At 34.5% G+C, this 21,886-nt stretch overlaps 1 protein-coding gene across 1 annotated transcript in view; it reads left to right on the top strand.

Moving 5' to 3' along the window:
- Positions 1 to 228: 228 nt before the first annotated feature.
- The window catches only part of scn5lab (sodium channel, voltage gated, type V-like, alpha b), a 170,741-nt gene continuing 149,083 nt past the window's right edge, over positions 229 to 21,886 (top strand). Inside the window, exons 1-5 of the mRNA XM_088918724.1 lie at positions 229 to 504; positions 3,565 to 3,683; positions 11,673 to 11,762; positions 13,492 to 13,620; positions 17,898 to 17,989. Of these exons, the coding sequence (XP_088774850.1) occupies positions 235 to 504; positions 3,565 to 3,683; positions 11,673 to 11,762; positions 13,492 to 13,620; positions 17,898 to 17,989 (700 nt within the window). The 5' untranslated portion in view covers positions 229 to 234. The remainder of the gene's footprint in view (positions 505 to 3,564; positions 3,684 to 11,672; positions 11,763 to 13,491; positions 13,621 to 17,897; positions 17,990 to 21,886) is intronic.

The following is a 21,886-nucleotide window of genomic DNA, read 5'->3' as shown; positions in this document are numbered from 1 at the left end:
TTAACCCTCGATTGGTTTTTTAGGTTAAAGGGTACCTTAGGATAGGATAAGGGCTGTTTTTTTTAAAAAAAAAACAATTTGAAGAATTACATTACTTATGCTTTTTTGTGCTCCCTGCATATGTCAGTCTTTGTATTCACTTGTCTGGCATATGGACTCGTACCTATCCTGTTTTTTCTTTGTCCTTTTCTTAGCTGCGAGTAAAAACTAGTATACAACAATCAGGATGAAAAGATGGCAACCCTGTTGTTACCACCGGGTCCTGACAGCTTGCGCCGGTTCACACGTGAATCCCTGGCTGCTATTGAGAACCGGATTGCTGAGGAGCAGGCCAGGAATGCCAAGCAGGAGTACCGAGAGGATCTTGGTGACGTGGAGCCACCAAAACCGCGAGCCGACCTCGAGGCCGGCAAGCAGCTGCCGCGCATCTTTGGCGACATTCCTTCCGAACTCGTTGGTGTGCCTCTGGACGATTTTGACTCTTACTATTACAACAACCAGAAAGTAAGTGCCATGTTTATCCATGTAAGTAGGCCGCTTTACTTTGTAGGGAACAGGTCAAGGTTTGTCCCATGCTGAATCGAAAAGAGACGCAACGTTTCCACTGTGGGGCCTTCTTCAGGTGTGAAACTTTGCTTTCCAGCATGGAATAAACCTTTGCCTGTTGCTTTGCCACCTACGCATGCTGGTGCAGCTCCCTACTTGAATTACTTTACTTTGTGTTTGTCTTAAGTGTCTGTTCTGTCCTAGTGTGTATTTCTTATTTTACTTGTAAAGCAGGGTGTATGAGATTTATCCACCCCTCCAATGTGTGAGAAATTTTCATTTAATTTGGAGATGTTAATTCAGATAGCTTTCACTTTTTTGCACCATTATCCACCATATTAAAAATGTCAAGAAATGGATAAGCAGTTGTGAATATTACCCATAGGTAAAATGTACCAATACTCTGTTGTGCCTTTTCATATACCATATAAGACTGGAAAGACTGACATTTCTTCAGATGTCATAAATCAAAATCACTTTTATTTGAAGAAAATCATAGTTCTGCTCAGGGTAAAGGATACCAAAGTTTTTTATTGGTGTTTTAATGCATAACGTTATTCGTCTCATTCCCTGAATTTTATTAAAGGAAACTAATGGCTTCTAATCAAGTCTGATGGCTGTAATAGGTTTGCAACCATATTGAAAACTGATTAGTTTGGCTTGACATGCCAGTTCGCGCACCTCAGCCCAGGAAGAACTGAATACATACACTGTAGCTGTTCCCTGAAAATTGTATTGTGAGGCTGATCAGTTATTTTTTGCACTGCCATTTCAGTGTAGTAACAGTGCATCATACAGTGAACTGAACGAGAGGTCACAGCTCCACTCAAAATGCCTGGAGCCGAAATCTGACAAAAGAGCAAAATGTCACTGACTAGAACAACATACTTTAGTAGAGCAGCTCTGCTCCCTGTCCATTAAATATAACATGACCAAGTATTCATTGTATTTATTTAAAGTTAATCTATGTTTAAAGGCTATTCCAAAATAAAGAATGCTAGTTTCACACATTTGCTGAAGAAATGTCAAACTGTTCTGATTTACTATACAATATACTATATAATGTACAAATTTACTAAACTCCATATAACTACAAAAATGACACTTGCCTCATTCATGTCAAACCTGAGTATGAACCCTTTAAACTTACACATGTTGTATGTCACATTTTCAGATACATGGAAAATTTTAATGTCTAAGATACTAGGTGGTTGTGCACACAAGTGCTTCCACTGCCTAAACCCTAAAATGAATTGATGTAAGGAATTTGGTGCATCTTACATATCTCTGTGGTCCTGTTATATAATGTCCATTTAGGATACCTTCATCAGCACTGTCAGAAGCCCCTGTCTTTTTTTGTTTTCTTGCCTGTTTCACGTGTTGTCTTCACTGAATTTATTGTCCAGCTCCCAGAACATTTGTCAGCTTAATAAGCATTCTCAGTGACATTGACAAGGCATATCTGGAGTGGATGAAATCACCACAGGGCATTTGAGCTGAAAATGTGTCAGGGAGCTTTCATGTTCTGAGGAAACAAAGGTTGAGGTGAAACATTTCCCTTGAAGAAGCCTACATGTGATGCAGAGATTATCTAAAATGGCCACATTAATCCTTTATCTGTTGTCAGTTGACTTGTCTTGGTGCTCATTTTGCTGAGTTATTTCCCAAAAGACTTGGGGTTAACAATAGTTTAAATTATCACGAAAAAATCGTATTCATCCATTAGTTATTCATACTGTATAATGCCTACCAAAGGTTTTGGGACGATGAAGTCTAAACTGAGATTTCATTTAATATTAATTTCTCATGCAAAATCATGACTGATACTGTACAGTAAATATGACTTCTCAGCATTTCATTTTTAATAAAGCCAGTCAAATTAGTTGCATTGAACCAATTTATTTTAAAGGAGTAAAAGTGTTGAGATAATTAGCTTACAAGTGGTCTCTTGGTGGTTGTTACTTGTTGGGTAAGTGGATTCATTAAAGAGCTTTGATCTTTCAATCAACCTGTCTTGCTTTTAGCTTGCAGTTTTTGTAGTTGGTAATTAAAGATCTGAAACAGGGTCCATATTAGAATTCCCCTGAAACTTCAAAACTTTTGATTACAGGATCACATGTCATTTTAGTGAAGTATTACGTAAAAGCTATACACATATTTCAAACTCAGTTGAGTGGTTTAGAGCACTCAACCTATCTTTAGACCACATTGCAAAAGCACATAACTGTGTAAGCAGGCAACCTGGTAATAGTGCGAAAGTGCACTTCAGTTAAAAACCCCGTCTTTCTAAATTTCCGATCTTTCCTATCTACTCAGTGATGCAGTTATCTCCCCTGGCTGGCTTTGTTGACTTTCTGCATTTGCAACTAGGGAAGTCGGCAAATGGTGGATGTTTCACTTTGACGATTAATGCTGCACAAGTGGCAGCTAAGCCCTGTGGAATAAGGAATGGTTTTGGTTTCTCAAGTATCCTTTAACATACAGATAAATAATGATTTCAACTTATTGATCTCCTTAAAGGAGAATCTTTTTAGCTTAATGGTTTATGCTTTCTTTTCAATCAGGTCGAATCAATAACATTCAGGCCTTATGTTTTTTAGGTTTTCTGGAACTATGTACATAAAGCTGAATGAAAAATGTGAGTTGAAAAAGGAAAGAGCTAATCCATTTTCCCTCTGTAAGAATGGATAACATTTATGGTTTTAATTGAGTTTAAAGACAGGGATAACTTTCAAGAATTGGTCAATACAATCACAAGGCGTTTCTTGCTAAGCCTGGCCTAAGAAGAGCTGTTGCCTGCAGAAATGGAAGGATTAAGGGTTCATTTTTCACATTTGCAGAGTTCCAATGTAATATTTATTGAAACTTCCTTCTGATTGCCTGTTTGGGATATAACGGAATCTTGACCTTCTCAACATGAACTACGTTTTGTGCAAAAGCACCTCGTGTTGCTTAAGTATTGGTTATGTCTAAGCAATGAGTGTTTTGTTTTTAACAACAGTCTTTTTCTCTCCACAGACTTTTATAGTACTGAACAAAGGGAAGGCCATCTTCCGATTTAGTGCCACACCTGCACTGTATATTTTTAGTCCCTTCCATCCTGTCAGAAGAGCATCAATAAAAATTTTAGTACACTCATATCCTTTATATTTTGGTACAATATTGTGCTTTCCTCTGTTTAACGATGGAGGTATTATTTGGAGATTTATGGAAGTCAGAATGTAATCCAAATGTGCTGCATTGCATGAAAACTAGCAGTTACTCCTAAGGAATTAAGTGAATGAACCAGAAGTCCATTTCAGACTCTGACGGTCAGCCAAGTGTCTTTTTTTAATTGGTTTTCCAAATTCCAAAATGATTCTTATAAGAGAATCAAGCTGTGGTGCACTATATCTGACCCTGTTATCAAATGAGTAAACAGAAAAAAAAATATTTACCTGAGAAAGCATTCACAAGTGTTTCTCTTTTTTGAATATACATTTCTCTTTTGCACATGTGAGTGAATCGGAGCAAATCTGCACAGCACCTGTCAAATAGTTCTTGTACATAATCTACTAGCCTTACAATATAATTTTACTAGAGAATTAGTGCTGTTTTCACTAGATTCTGTTTGTAGTTAAGTTAATAAAAAACAATTACAAATTACTGCGGAGATATCTTAATTTGCTTTTTAATTATACATGTATCCTTCTGACATGATTGCGGAGAACTATCTGCTGCAAATTTCCTGTGGACGTTTAAATGACGTTTCATGTGCAGTAATCTACAGTATAGTGTTCTCTGTCTGTCAGGTCTAAGCAAGTGGAAAATGTGAGCTTTTATTTCCTCAGGTTATTTCTACAGTACTTGTCAATACCATAGATTTCTGTGGAAATCATGTAACTCATGTTAATAAAGTTGTCAATATGGAGAATTACAAGGGTACTAGCAGTGACTAAAAGATTTGAATTTCAAGGTGTCTTATTTTTCATTTAGTTTTGTATAAATACAGTATATAATACAATTAAACAGTATATACTAGACCTAATTTATAAAGTGCTGTTTACTACCCAGAAAAGATGATTATTCTGTGCTACCCGGGTTATATTTCCATCACATGAGAGAAAATGAAAATGGGCAGAGTTCAAATTGATTTAATATGGAGTTCACAACCTTGGTTTGAGTATGAAACACCCACTGTATGTTCTCAGAAGGTTTTTAAGGTATGAGCAGTCTTCACTACATGTAAAAACAAAAGGATAATGACTACTAAACAGTTGGGATATACAGTAAAAGATCAGAGAAAACATGTGCTGGAGTGCTACAATATAGTTCTGAAAAGGTGTATAAATCATTGTAACATGATTCATATTTAACAAAAACCTTCTTTGTAAGGTACTGTACATACAGTACCTTCCTCTTGTTCGTACCACTACACACTTCAGCAATAATTTGTTGAGTACACAAAGCAAGCTTGAATTGAAACAAACACTTGGTGGACCTGAGCTTAAACCAAATGCTTGAATTGATTGTTTTAGTGGATGGGTTCAGCACAAGTTATAATTGTTAATGATGCCTTTACAACAGGCATCTTTTTTTAAAGTTCCTTTTTGTATTTTTAAAGAACATTTTCGGAAGCGTCTGTGACCTAAAATTTCAGAAGGTAGCTTGTTTCATACCCGCATTTTTGCGCATTTTTGTGTAATGAAATACCTCTGTGAAATGTTTAGAAGTGTATCTTTGCAGTTTCTACTCTTGTTGCCCTGTTGAATTTGAACACAGCCATAGGATGGATGATGATTTTGAATATTTGAGTTAGTTCCCTTATAGTCTTATTTGTTCAAAACTGGAAAGCCTGTTCTTTTAGCCTGTCAGTGTGGGACATTCCAGTAATGATTCTGGTTGCTCACCTCTAAGTGAATTCCAGAATAGAAATATCTTTTTTGTGTCTTCATGGCAATTCTGCATTGATTTCTAAATAAAATCTTTTAGAGTAATATCCCTTGATTTTAATTTGACACTTTATATATACACTGTATACAGTATGTATATCCTACCATTTTGTTTCCCCTTATTTGTTGCTTCCCCACTTAACCTGTCTCTTTTACTACCGATTATGTCTCTGCAAAAATATAATAGGTATAATTATTTTCAAGCATGACATTAACCATTTTAGGTATTTAGTTTTTGCTTCCTGCATACAACATGACGTAAATTTGGTTTAAGACCTTTTGAATTTTATTATGTTTGGTAATCCTCCTAGTTTAGTATCATTTGTGAACATAACTAGTTTGCTAGCTAAACCAAAGTATTAGATCATTTACATAAACGAGAACAGTGGTCTTAATACAGATCCCTGTAATACTTTATTAATTACATCATCCGGTTTTGGGCATTTATTGTACTTCATCACTTCAGTTTGAGCATTTTTATCTTCTATTTCCTATTTCTATTTCCATCACCTACAATTTGAGAATTAATCTGTGAGCAATTCTAGCAAAAGCCTTCTGAAAATCTAAATGTAATGTTTTAAGTAGACATGTTTATATCCAATTGTTTCCTATCCAAAGAAGTCTGACACATTTTTAAAACAAGGCTTATCTTTTCTAAATCCATGTTGACTCATCCGATGAATCCTGTTACCCTCCAGTTACCCTCCATACAAATTACCCTCCAATACAGTTGTAATTGTTGTTTACATAAGATTACATTTAAAGGAAGTGAGACTACTGTAATTGATCTGTAATCACTTGCTTACATTTTGTTACCCTTCTATGATTGGGCACTACAGCAATTTTTAAGTCAGTAGATAAAAATTCTACACTTTTGAGTGACCTCCAGAAGAGCTTTGTTAATGTCCACCTGTTTCCTTGAGTAAAGCTGGTAGAATACCATCATGCCCTAGAGAATTGACTGACTTAAGTGCTTCTCTTACCTGAATCACGTCTGGCTCTTCTGTGCTAATATTACAGTTAATATGGTGTTTCCATAGCTTGTAGAATTTTATCTGTTTCTTCTTTGGTAAGCAGCTGAATGAAACATTAATTTAATACATCAACCATTTCAATGCCATCACCTAAAAGTATCCCATATTGTATCTCTGAGACACTTTGTTTTTTTTTTGTTCTTGTGATATTGAAAAGACTTGCTTGTTCGGTTCTTTGTTTGGTGCTTTATAGAGTACTTTCTTTCTCCTTAACTTCTTTTTGATTTAACAACTGAGCCACTGCTTTCCTGACTATTTCTTTACTTAATAATTGGAATAATCTGTTTTAAAATGTGCTTAGGTGCTTTTCTTAACGTGTTGTCATGTATCATTTACTGATTAAATATCTATATTAATTTTGGAGTGTAGGTACCTCTAAAGTACACTTTAAACTAAAGCATACTGTACCATATTATGATCCCTAATGGTTTTTCACCAATATTTTCCTTATGCTGTCTTGATTGAGAAGATGAAATCAATATAAGCATTTAGTCTAGTAGGTTTTCTGACAAACAAGAAAAGAGTCATTATCTGTATCTACCATTTCAATTTTAGTGGTTGACATTCCTATTGGTTTTTCCAAATCTGAGTGAAGATTGTTCCCATGAGAACCACTTTTTCTTTTAAAAATATTTTTACAATTTTAAAATAATTAACCCATTTAAAAAAATAAAAGTAAAATGCATACAAAATTGAGAGGGAATAAAACTATAAAACCTAAAGTACATCATCAGATATTGAATATATTCTTCCCTTATGTAATACTCCTCCCAAAATATTAAAATCACAAAGTCCTATCAAAGTCTAAGATTAAAAGCAGAAAAGCTCATCTCTTGTGTGAGCTGGACCCAAATGAGCCAATTAATGATCATGTCACAAACTGCTTTTGGCCAATCAGTGCCTTGCTGACTTGATAATTATTTTAATTGATAGAAATTTCACAATTGATTAAATTCTTAAATAGGACTATTAATTATGAATCACAAATCTAGCACAAGCACATCAATCATGATGTTGTTAAATATATTTTGAGGTGTATACAGTATGTGAATGTGGTTTAGGTTTCAGGTCCAAGTTATAATTTATGTTATGTACAGTATCTATGACCCAGTTTTGTGCAAAACCTTTCACTTAAGGTAAAATTGTCAGGACCCTTTTTTCTGATAGCACGAAGTAAAGAATGCCTGCATGCTACTTATAATTTTCTCTTTTCCTACCACGTTTCTTGTATATACAGTATAAAGCTTTAATCAGTTGTGAATCTGCATCAGCCCTATTACCTCACAGCACATCCTCTGCATCTTAATTACAATTTTTTGTGAAATAATTCTGCCTGTGCTTTATCTTAGTTACTGTAATTACTAAATAAGAGTAGTAATAATTTGCTTAACTGATTCCCTCATTTAGGGAACATTACAATATACAAATGAGATTTACAATAGGGCTATGTACAGAGAGCAATCATACATGTACATTAAAATAAATTAATAATATGATAATGTTCATGCAAGCTGGAAGTACCCTGCAAGGATTGTGGAAGTCCATATGCTCTAAAATATCAAGAAATAAAGCAGTACACAGCGGGGGTACAAAGTAGTAATAAAGACAGTCTGATAGCCTATATTGTATGTTTATTGTGAATAAGTGCCATAAGCAAATTTTATTGTCACTTTTGCCAATGCACACATTGGCAAATCTCATTGCCAAGACATCTTTCCCTTAGTCTTTTAAAGTTTGCATATAGCCTAAATTGTTCTAGCTTTGCTGTGAATGTATCTAAACCAATCAGCAATAAAAAATAAAGAGCTTGTTCCCAGGAAGATTTTATGAAGCGATGGCTGACAAATGGGCGATAATGTACGTATACAAATGGCAATGAGAGCACAATCACAGCAAGGCCCTTTCAGAACTAAAGGGTGTGGCATGATAAGATCCAGCCCACCATTCCTTGGAAAGGATCACATCCACCCCTATCCCAGAAGGTTTGGATACAAGATGGGAATATATGGTAAAAAAAAAACAGATGGAAATATGAAAAACTCACTTGGACTGGGAATTGTCAGTCAGTTTTAGTAGGGAAAGTAAAGGAGCCACACTGGAGCATTTTGTACGTATCTTTCACATTCCAGTCCCTAGACTAGCCCTCTGACATTTCAGTGCAGACGTTTTGCTGAGAATCTTTTTACATTGTGTGCCAAGTTTTGATGGCTGTTCTCCCACCTGTACTACGGCCAACCACCCCCAGCCCTTTTCTTTATAGACAGTTACTATAAATAAAATAACTGCCATCTGAGAGTGTTAAGAAATACTAGGCTCGTGGACGCTTCTCTCATGGCACACTGATAAGAGGGTGAAGAGGCTGATTCTGGAGGTGTTAGCTTGAATCCCAATGTCTCACAGTGTGGCTTGAAAACCATGCACCAAGTCATTTTGACTGTAGGCAATGGTTTTCATTGGGTTTATGAGACAGGGTCAGTAATAATAAAACCAAAACATTGTAGAAAATAAATGTGCTGGCTGAACTTGCCATTCTAAATCCTAATATTACCTCATATTCCCTCAATTGTTCTTCATAATCCAGCAAAGAAATAAGAAAAAGAAGGTTTACAATCATGTGAAGTCTGCTTATTATTTCTCAGAATTGTGGTCTGTTACTCACAGAGCAGTTGCACGCATTGAAGTTTTGCTTTTGTTTTTGAAAAGAAGCCATTGAAACTATAGGCCACTTTTTACCAAGCAGTTAAAGACATTAATGTGATAGGCTACTTGGAATATTATTGTGGTCTTTTTGATATTGTATATCTTAAAGTCATAGATGATGTTAATTGCTATAACTGGCAAAGCCTTTACCATTCATTCACTCTGGTTTCCTTTTGGGTTTATTTGCTCATTAACTTGAAATTGATTTTCCCTTACATGAAACAGGATGGTTATCACTCCTTTTAAAGCCAGTGGCTTTTTATCATGACATATCAGTAAGTGCTATTCAAATAAATGGAGATTAGGATGTCGGCATTCACAAAAAGTAAATAAATGTATACATTTATCCTGTTCTTTATATTGGAGGATCAAAAAATGTTTTATTCCACAAAATAACCCCCAGCCTTTTGCATATTACACCTTCTCAGTTAATTTATAAACGAAGGAAATGCAACAAACACATTAGTACTGTATTTGTTTTCTTAATAGCAGACAATAAATTCTGTCTTTAATTAATTTTCTTGTTTTTGTACAATTTGTTTCACTAATTCACTGTTGCTCAGTCCATCACAACCACCCATTTGCCATGGTGTAGTGTTAATATTATAAATCAATAAATACATATTTTAAATCTGGATCAAGTTTATATTAGTCATATACAGTAAACTAAAAATAGTTATACTGTACATGTGAACAGGGAACACAAAACATAGATAATAGGAAAAATATTCAATACTTAATTAGTTACCTTTGTGGATGCATGGATTAGAATGTAATAATTATTTGTATATTTGTCAATTTATTAAGTCATTCGAATTTCTCATTTAATTATAAAAACGTGCTTTAATTTCTCATGGTACTGGAAAACTCCAGTTCGGCAAATGTTATTGGTAACCAAGTTATCAAAGACCTGAAACGATTTAACTTTGGTCAGTTAAAGGAAGATTTAATAAATATAACAATTTAGAAATGAGAAATGTCACAAAAATCACAATGTGCTTTATCTTTCATGGACCAATGTAGACCTTGCATCCATAATTTATCAATAACCTCAAAATGTTCCTAATCTTTAAAATAGCATGCGATTTTGGGTGAGCTACTGTATAAGACGTATAAGTATACAGGTTTATAAGGTATAGCACTGTCTATCCTTGCTAATGATTTTCTTTATTCTTTCTTTTATGGTTTTGATATAGTATTGATTGACAGTTGACCTGATATTATTTTTTCTACGTACTGTAGGGGTGGCACCTTTACCCATGTAGCCCTTAGACAGATATACTCTAGTGAGCAGGACATTATACTGTAAATGTCCTTATTTGATTAAATAAAGCTCTATATAATGTAAGACATACTGTATTTGGGTTAACATATTCAGTATGTTGTATTCTATGTTCTTATTTAGGTTTGTTTTTACTGCGGTAATTTGTTTAGTATGACTGAAGTTTTATTTAATCTCTTACTCAGGGGAAAGTGTGGTGTGGACGGCTGAGGAAAGAATGCAGGCTTGCGCTGTATCCGTTATTCTTTTTTTTTCTGCTAGTTTTTATACTAGCTGATAATCGGCCAGTGAAAGCTCTATTTTCCTTCATCTGAATGCCTAAAACCCTAACCCTAAACCCTAATAACTTTCTGGCTATTGACATGCATTATCTGGAAAAGATGTAATGAGCAACTATTTCCCTTCTGCTTCAATTTGTGTATGAAACCTGATATCCTGTGTGACAAGTCATCCACTGTTGAGGTTTGAACATGTGCTCCCTTCAGAGACGTATGTAAAGTGTATGTCAAGGCATCAGGAAGCTTGCTCTTCAGAGTTGAAAAGAAAAATGAATTATATAAACTTTTGAGCTACATCACCTTTATATATCCTGATTTTATAAGTCATTATCTGTTAACTTAATAAAAGGCTAGGTATTACTCCAGATCTCTCTTTGTGAGGTACTGCAGCTAACATTGGGGTAGAATCGAAATAAAGCACAGATCTTGAGAGACTAGCTTGAGAATGTAGGCAACATATTCTACGTCTGTCTGAATCTACGCTTCCTGCCTTTTCTGTTTACTCATTTCTATGGGTAACAGGGTCCTGATTGCATGCTACTATTGTATTATTGTATAACGCAATATACTGTCTTTGTGACACAGCACACTATGAATGTGAAGCAAAGTCTCTAAGTAATCTTTCACCAAGTTCCACATTTTAATAAAATGATTAAATGTACACCTATAGCAATATTCAATGCTATAAGTATATTCAGCTGCCAGAGTTGTGCATTCAAATAAAGTGTGCATTTTATTTTTGCCATTCCAGAAAAAAGGTTTGTTTTATGGAATATTTCCTTGTAAAATACTTTTAAGTGCAATAATTAATCAACTATGAACATGTAATTGTATATATATATACTGTATATCACTGGTTTTGAAAATAAATGTTCACATATTCCTTAACTGACCTTTTTACATTGTTCAGTCTCTTTATAATGTGCACTATTTTGACCAACTGTGTGTTCATGGCCATGTCTGAACCAGCACAATGGGCCAAATATGTTGAGTAAGTATGTCTTTTATTTATTTGATGTATTTCTGTGCCTTACACTGCCACATTTTCTTGATAAAAAAATTCTTTTAAATATTTTCTGTTCTTTGCTATTTCCTAATGTACTTCAGCTATATTGACCTTTGAACTGTGCCCTATTTGTCCTGATACAAAGCTTTGCCAGGTGTTTGTTGCCTTGTGAACATCAATTAGCAAGTAAGTTAACAATTTGTCTCTCCAGTTCATAACTTTGCTAACTGCACTTGCTATGCTACATTGGAATGAAATCGTGGTATGATGTAACATACCATTATGCCTTACAGAATTTTCATTAAAGGGACTTTGAAGAGAATACTAAATTTGGCAAGATTCTATTTATCAGAAAAAGTGAACATGGGTTATATCCATAATCTATTAATTATAGTGATGATACAAAAGCATGGCATTTACTGTAACTACAGTAAATTTGTGCAGCTATAATATACATAAATCCAATTTCATTCCAGCTGGACAGGGGACTTTCTAAAATAAAGATTTTAAACTTCTTTTCTTAAGTTGAATAGTTGGAGACATACAATTAATTAACCTGGTTTACAATACTAAAAAAAAAGCTTAGAATCTTCAATTTTACAGTAATTTACATTTCACTTTTGAACAGACAAAATATTTGACTTGTTACATTGTACTTGATGTAACCCATTTGATGATGGTAGCTCTTGAGGTTTTTTAAATGAAGCAGCACCAACATGGTGTATGCGGGATCTGTCTTGAACCATTCGCTCAGTCTAAAGCGAGCAAGACTCTGCTTTTTTCCTTTAATGAAGAGAGATTTTTGTCTTACAGTGTTTCTGAACTGTCAAATGACATTTGAAGATTGTATTTGGGGTGAGGGGGAGAAGGGTTCATAGGCACTTAGCATGAGATAAATCTCCCAAACCATTATCTTCTCCATTTTGGAGAGCAGAACGTACCTCTCAGCACTTCATGACAGACCACAGTGAGTGATTTGCAATTAGTGGCTGTCATCTAAATCCACATTGGCAAAATCAGAGCTATATTCTAAGTTACCTCCTATCAAGAGATACTGTATGAACTAAAGATCTGTAATCAGGCTTCTTACTAGAACAAAGGCCCTACGATAGGAACAAAAAAAAAATAGTTCAAAAAGTGAACTTCATCATCTCAGCAGAAGGAAATGTTTCATTTCATCCTTGAAATTGCACATACTGTATTTTATTCTTTAAAAATATGGATTTCCTTATTTAGAAAGAGTTGAGATGAACGGGACAAAACAAGGGGCCTTATGTATAGCATCTTCTCGCTAAAAATTAGCATTCTTAGAATGCATAGAGTTGAGAGGTATGATCAAAAGCCACTTTTCCAAAATTAATTTTTTTATGTATAATAATGAGAAATAAGGCCATGCAAAACAGAATGCTTCATTATTCATTTCCCATCAACTTGGCTAAATTATGATTTTGATTTGAAAGTGACTTGTTGGGTCAATGTCCATTCTTGGCTTGATGACTACCAGCTCATCAAGGGATAATGTTACCAAGCTTGCAATTCATTACTCAGAGGCTGAGAATTACACATGCTTACCACCACATTGTATCATGTACTGTATTGCTGGAACCATACCTGGGGCAGCTCACACAGAAATAAAGTGGATGGAATGTGCCTCGTCATCCCCATTCCATTGACTGCTAATGCTCTCCATTTTGTTTCCAAACGCTTCACTCAGGTACACTTTCACTGGCATTTACACTTTTGAATCACTGATTAAAATTCTGGCGAGAGGATTCTGCATTGGGCCTTTCACCTTTCTGCGTGACCCATGGAACTGGCTGGATTTCAGTGTTATTGTGATGGCGTAAGTATGTCTTCAACTGTGTTTCTTTCCAGAGACTAACCTGTGTCCTTTCCCTTTCATCCTATTTTTCCTATATTTTCCCCTAACACTTCACATGCATTTTGGAAGGACAGTGCTGTACATAAATGTTTTGTAGAGATGATTTTGTAGAATAGTTAGAATACATTCTTTGTGTGCTTTCCTAAGTAGTCTTACAAAAGGCACACAAAATCATCCAAGGGCCTTATACCCCTGATATTTGAAAGCTCTGAATGTTTACTCATATGCAAATCCCAAATCCTCTACTCTGTCCTTCCTTTTCTAGACCTCTGATATTTCCTGTGAAAAGTATTTTTCATGTATTGGGGAAAAAAATGTATCAGGAAATAATAGCTTGCTGATTTTTTATCTCTTTTTTAATCTATCCTTCCATTTTCAAACTCCTTCATCCAATTCGGGGTTTCAGGGGAGCAATGGACACCAGTCCATCAGAGGGCAGGCAGGCGCAGACACTCACACCAGTCAATTTTTCTAGAAGCCAGTATGTCTTTGGACTGAGAGAGGAAACCCACACAAACACAGGGGGAACATACAAACTCCATGAAAATAGCAACCCAGGTCTGAAATAGAATCCAGGGCCCAAGCTCTGAAAGGCAGCAATGCTAAGCACTGGAGCACCGTGTTACACATATCTATTTTGTGATATGCATCATTAACAAAAATGCCTTTTTTATCAATACAAAGGTCACCAATTCGGATTCCTCTTTTTTTATTGAGAATTGACGATAGTCTTCGCTATAACTGCATTTACAATATCTGGTACACTAGAAACAGCAGGACGTTTGAGGACGTCCCAAAGTTTATGTGATAAAATTGAGATTTCTGCATTAATAATGTTTTGAGGTAATGAGTTATATCCTCTCTTTTATGCTAAAACCATTTTAGTTTAAGTGCTAGAAAGAAACATCTCATTTCAGGATTTTAGCTTTCTTAAAATGACACACATATCATAAAACTTTAAGATTATGCAAATATGATAACTCCAGAAGGTTGAGTAAAATGATTAGCATTTTATTATTTGATTTCATGCAGTATTAAAAAAGACAGAAATATCAACCCTTTAAGATAATGCAAGTGTGATAACTCCAGAAGGTTAATTAAAACTATTATTTATTTGTCTTCCTAACAATTGCAGCTACAGTACTTTTTTCAGTAAAAAGATTTAAATTTTTTATAAAATAAACAGTTCGATAATAATAATACCACATAAAGATTTTTCACTGTACCACAATACAGTACATGTTTGTCAGAACCATCCACCATTTTTACCGTTAAAGGTCTCACTGTGCCTACAGGAATATTTACATCAACTGAGGACAACCTGCAAGTCCCAGTGCTCACTTCTGCACAATAAGCTTAAGATATCCTGCCCAGCTCTACCCCATTTCTCCCCTGGAGCACTTGGTTAACTGTGTACCACAGCCTAGGGAGTGCTGATCATGCTGCCTTACGTCTGAAGTACAAGTCTGAACCTAGTCCTGTCTGATCAACTTCCCTGGTCAAGGATCCTGAAGCAGTGCAAGCTCTTATTTCCTAACATTTTTAATGCAACCTACAGTAAATGTCTTAAATGTGATTTCTTATTTGCATGGTGTCTTTTGATTTGATATCCTGCAATATAAAGTACATCATTTTAAGTTTTCTTGCCATCAACTGATAAGAAAAAATAATAAAATACAAGTAATGATGTATACTGTAGCGATACTCATTCATCTACTTTTCAAGGGACTATAAATCAAAAGACATCAATGAAATAGCACAATGGGCTTTAAAGTACCCTTGATTATTAGTCGGTTCACAGTGCACTTGGAAATTCTACCTTCATCAGATTCTGTATTTATGATAAAAAATTATGAAGAGAAATAAAAAAGAAAGGTATATATACTCCTACATTTAGAATTAGTTTACTATCACCAGTTTGAAATATTTGCTAGTTGGACAAAACTGGTCCTTTAGTTGTGTACCTGAAATTGTGGAGGCTTATTGGATTAAATCCGGTATAGTGGCTTTTTATATTTGTCTCCTCCCTTTAAAAAGCAACATGTAAAATAATGAAAATGCTTGCTGTATTTATTTTAGTAGTTGCAAATATATATTAAAGCTCAAGACATCTTCTGTTACTAATCCACTGATAGCCAATAGCAGCTTTATAATGCTCTACGAGTACAGCTCTGAGCCACTCATTTGTAATTTTTGGAAACTCAATTCAGACTCATTCTTTGTAGGCTTGTATGCTGGAAGGATGATAACTCAAAAGATGTCAAATACTGTACATTGTATTGATGTTTGCTTTTAAACATTTATTTCTTCCACAGTCTACTGTGCCTTTAAATTAAAATAAACAAAACACAGCAGTAAAACATGTATAGCTTGGATTAAGTTCTCTTTTGTGCATTAGATATGTAGTGCAGAAGAGGAAAGGCCAAAGACATTCAAGAATTTAATTTAAGGAACATTGACAGAAGAGAGCCCAGAGGAGGAAATTTCTTAGCAAAATCCATCAAATAAAAAAAAATCAAATTTTGTTATATAGGGCAAATATAACATGAAAAAGGAAACTCCTACACACTGAAATGTGAAAAACTCACATTTTTATGGCAAAACAAGATCCAATTTTTTCCAAATGTCTTTGGTCAGAAACTTTCATCAGAGCTCTACATTGCTTCATGCAAAAACAAGTACTGAATTTGCTGTTTACGGCAAATATGATAGTGTGTGTGTATGAAATATTTGTGAGTTAAGATTTTTTGCTGTATTTTGTGAAACTGTATTTTTTATTATTCTAATTCATTTGTATAAAATTTCTCTTACATAAATCCTGATTAGATTGGGGAAGTTTCTCTTTGTATAATGTTCAGTTCAATAAGTAAGTATAACTAGTTTAAGTAGTTGTTTTGAGAATTATTTTTTCTGATGAAGTTTCTGATCAAAATGCCAAGTCTTGTTTTTCTACAATAAAATTATAGAGGGGACTTTTTTTTCCATTTACTGTAGCAAGTACCTGTGAAGATTTCACTTCCAAACTTAGTTTTAGAGAAACTATAGATCACACACATCCCAGAAAACATGCAGATCAGTGTGTTTCACTGAGAAGCTCAAGAAACCTGCAGCACTCTGGGGGTGCCGCCCACTTTGACAAAAATCATGAAGATATTCTAAATAAATTTGATTTGATTAGCTACAGTATATCACATGCATTGTCAACGTAAAGGAGAGCCTTTCTCAGTACTTTTTCAATCATGGAAAAAGTTTAATAAAATTGAATGCATGTTGATCTACTGTACGTAGTCAGACTATAATTGAATGCCATAAAAATAGCATGGGTTCTCCGTTGAGGATAACGTGGATTCCCAGTCAGCTCTGGTGTTGTTTTTTTTGTTAAAAATCACTTTTGTCCTTGAGCTTAATTCCACAGTGGTCTTGCTGAGTTCTCAGCAGGACCAAAGAACACTAGGCAATCACCTTCTGAAATATCAAAATATTTTTATGGCTGGACTTCAGGCTGATGTAAATAACAAGCGATACAAATATCAGGAAACAAATTCTGGAGTAACTGTATATACTGTAAGTTTGTCTCCTTTCTAATAGGTTATGTTTGAGATTGTATACCATATCTAACAGGCCATGTCATTTAATAATGTTGAGGCTTTTGATAGTGATGGTTCTCATTTACAAACTGCCAAATTATCCTTTTCTAAAATTTAATTAGTGTAATGTTCACATCAGATGAAATCACACATACTAATATACTCAGTTGTGTCTTGATCCTTTGATCTGCCTTCCACATTTACAGCAGCTGTCTGGATGCATTTACACTAGTTGAGCATACAGTATATCCACTATCAACATTTTTCTGCCATTTTTATATTATTCTCAAAGGGTACGTTCAAGCCTTAGGGGCTTGTTGTCCTTGTTGTATTCTTCAAAATAACTTTAATTTGATCCTGCAGGTATCTAACAGAGTTTGTAAAAGTAGGCAATCTTTCAGCTCTTCGAACATTCAGAGTCCTGAGAGCTTTGAAAACTATTTCAGTAATTCCAGGTAAGGCATTCCAGTGTCCAGAATCAGGTTGCATTGCTGCTGTTGTCCAGTCAGATTTGCTTCATACCCCTTTCTCCCTTTCCCTCACTTCTTCTCCTTGAAACCCCAAATCATCCCATACTCCCAATGCCCTCAGTATGTTTGCCTGGTTTATGGCGCACCGTCATTGTTTGTGTGTGACTCTCGCTTATTGCAGATATGTTACTGAATTTGTGGACCTGGGCAATGTCTCAGCATTAAGAACATTCAGAGTACTCCGAGCACTGAAAACTATCTCTGTCATTCCAGGTGAGAAAGGAGTTAAACACTAAGGCTGCCTTAAAAGAAGCCTACATGCCATTTCCTTTCAACTGTAACTGAAACTAATCAAGAGTTTTACAAATGGAAATGCAAAAAGATGTAGGAAATGAGACCTGTAAATAGCATAACGTTTAAGAATAATGATACAAACTGAACTCTGTCTCTCCAGTAAATAATTTTATAATTAACTGACTGCAAAAGTTACTGCAAAAAAAATGCTTCTTGTTGAATAGGGTGCAAAACAAACACTGTTTCATGTTTACAGACCTGACATTAGAGATCGCAACAGTATTTATCATTAAATCAAATTGAAATTTAAACAAGGCAGTGTTAGGTTTCTGTCAGTTTTGCATTTTAAAATGAAAACAATGTTGATAGCTTTAACATTCTATTTAAAGACTATGTAGATATATTTAACTAACACATGACAAGACATGTCTATGTTACTTACATATCCAATAAAAAAAACTGTACAGTGGTATGACCTCCTTCTGTGAGGAGTTTGCATGTTCTTCTCACCATCAAGGGTATTGCCACAGTTTGGTTCAAGGATAGTTTCCAGGTGGTTCCGACCTTTAGCAAGAATAAGTGACATTCTGATAAATGTTGGATGGGCAGATAGGTGCATTAAATCAATAAATAAATTGTAAATTGAACAGCAGCAATTTAACCACATTGTAGACATTGTGATCTTGTAGACTGATGTGACACTTCCCTATGGACCAAAAGTTCCAAGACAGTATAGTGACAGGCACCTCTGTGCTTTAGGACGTTCTCTTTCAAATGAGATAAAATCATATACAGTAGTACTTTTCAAAAGACTAGGAGTGTTAACCCCAGAGTCGCTGTTAAATTCCACTCTGGATTTTAGGGAACAGGATTCAGAACATTTTCCATTAATTCAGTTCACTTTTCCACTTTTAACTGCTGTGTAGTGTTACCCAGATGGGTGCTATATTTTAGTGGTGAATGATGTACTTCCATATGTAAAGTACTTTGGAACCCTTTTAATGAAATACACTATACAGCATGAAACACAAATATAAAAAAAACTGTGTCCTATTTGTTACTACATAAATGGAGAGTCTGGAAGGATTTATAGTATGCTATATTGTGGTACAAAAATATTAGGAATAAAAGGATCATTTTGAATAATTAATAGTGTTTTGGTATCTTTGACGCATTTGTTATCTATGAACAGGTCTCATTCAACCTTAGTGTTTAACATCTAACCGGCATGGCTAGTTAGAGAGTTATCGGAGTTTGCATGGAAACTCTGTAGTAGGCCATTCACACCAGACGTTGGCAAGAGTACTCATACTTTATCCTGCCTAAAATATAAGCAATTAGCAATCCGTTATTCAAAGGTTATGTATATGAAGTTCAGAATACTGTCATCTTTAATATAAAAAAGTCAGGATTTCCTGGAAGTGCTGTGTAACACAACCCATTAATGGGTCAGAAGGCTCATTTGCATTTTTTCTTATCCATAGAAGAAAAACAAATTGTTACAGTATGTTAACTAATTTTATTCATACCGTTATGTGGGAGAAATTCATTCTCTGGTGGCTGGTAATACTGCAAGAATCATGAAATGGCATTAAGAGAGTAAAAGCAGGGAAGACTGTATACAAAATATTGCTATTCAGTTTGTCCCCTGTGTTAAACATGGTGAGACTTAGTATGTGAGAAATAGGGTGCCACTGGTTTCAAGATCTTATTTAAATTGTAACTATTCAATCAAGCCTCTTGTTGAATGATCTCCATAATCAGGCTTCCACCACACAACTGTGTAGTTTCTAAATTCTGACCACTTCAGTCTGGTTTTCCTGAAATCTGCTTTACTCCACACTGAAAAGATCCATTTCTTTTTATCTATCTGTATTCAAAATCCAATTCAGTCCTGATATCATTCTCTTTCCAGTGCTACAGCTAGTTGCGGTGAACAGAATTATACACACATATATATGAAGCTGCACCAGCTCATTACACAGTTTTTGTATAAGAATATCAGACCAAACGTCTGGAAAAATAAATTCAATAAATTTAATTCAGAGTTTCAAAATATTAAAACATGCAGTTGCAAAAAGAGATATGAATATAAATAATAAAAACAATGACTTAGTATTCTTTTTTACATTTGTACCTTATCATAAAACCTTGAAATAATTGTAATAGTTTGTGATAATATGACTCAAGAAGATTATTTTACAAAGCTTGACTTTTAAATTAAAATAAAATCTGTCATCAGTCCCTTTCCTACTAACTCACAAGAACATTTTAGTACCTCTGAAGAAAACATTGTTCTTTTATTTCTTGTCAACGTCTGCTGTGAACTAGTGTAAATTGTTAATTAACATAATAATGTTAATTACTCACAGAGAAAATAAGGAAGATGTTTTGTAGAACATTTTCTGTAGGGGAGTCAGTGTTGGCTTTCTCTGTGTGTTGTTTTTGTGTTTTTTGTTGTAGTTGTTGCTGTGATATTGTGGTGATGCATGCTACAGTATATAACTCATTCGTGTGAATGTAATAATAAGAAATGTGTATATAGTAATAAAAATTTTAATGATATTGTTAGAAACTTTTGGTCTGGTATATATCCTTTCTTTAAAATGCAACTCATCGTCATGCTAATATATAGAAACATGTTATTGAATAAATTTTCATTTTTAAATAAATGAAGTACCATCTAGCATGAATGAACAAGTTCATAATACGGAAGTTGCCAAAATAATTCTTAGCATATTTATGAAATAAAATGTTCCCTGATCCCTGATTCTGAAGTAGCAGAAATTATATAGACTCTTTGCCAGAAACTATAAAATAACATTACAAAGTATTACATTTTATGTGTTATTTCAGTGGTACCTTGAACATGAAGACACAGTTTTGTTTTGTTTTTCCTTTATTTATAGTTCTGTAACTCAAAAATGATCTGTGCCGGAAGCTTCTGACCTAAGATTTCTTTATAGTTATTTTTAATGGATTGTGATGGATCTAAACAGATACATACATAATCTACTAGTAAATTACAATAAATGGTGCCTTCTAAGATAATTGGATAACACTGAAATGTAAAATAGTTGAAAAATGGAACATAAATGTACCGTGATGTAAAATTGTCGTCGTAAGAAATTCAATCTGTCTGAACTTTCTGTAACTCAAGAGGTACACAACAGCTTATATCGTATACATTAAATCCTCAATATAAATCAGTAACCCCGGAATTCAAACACTTTGGAATTATTTAACCCATATATCAAATTTTGCCTGCTTCATGGGACTTCATGTCTAGATTGAATTCAGTTCCCTTTAGCATTTGTCATATTCTCAAACCTAACTAAAACTATCAAAATGTAAACAGAATCAAATATTTTAGTCTTGCTTACATTATAAAGTGCACTCCAGATGTATTTTTAGCTCTGAGGAAACAGGAACCATAAGCATCAGATAGTAGAATGAGATAAGATTAGATCACTTTATTAGCCACATACAATTTCTTGCATTAGGAATTTGTCTTTTTCGCATACCCCAGCTTGCTCTCCATGAGGCACACAGGCGGGGAGAAAGAGGCTTGGGGTCAGAGCACAGGCTTATGGATTGGATAATGTGTCTCACTTAAAAAATGTACTGTAATCGCTATGGCATTGTACAGAGCAAAATCATATTTATCATAAATAATTGAAAGAAGGTCACATTTATTCATACCTCTAAATATCCCTTTAAATAAAATTAAACTTACAAAAATGAACAGTAACATTTTGCTTTTTGGAAGAGGAATGCATTCCTTTAGTACTGTACTACACTCTGAAGGTTTCTGCTTCCCTGGGGTGTAAACGTAGGTGATACAAGAAAAAACGTTCAGGAGTAGCATTATCACCA

Source organism: Atractosteus spatula, chromosome 6, assembly GCF_055471065.1.
Source record: "Atractosteus spatula isolate fAtrSpa1 chromosome 6, fAtrSpa1.hap1, whole genome shotgun sequence".
Taxonomy (NCBI): domain Eukaryota; kingdom Metazoa; phylum Chordata; class Actinopteri; order Semionotiformes; family Lepisosteidae; genus Atractosteus; species Atractosteus spatula.
Note: the sequence above shows the minus strand (reverse complement) of the source record. Positions and strands in the feature narration are given on the sequence as shown.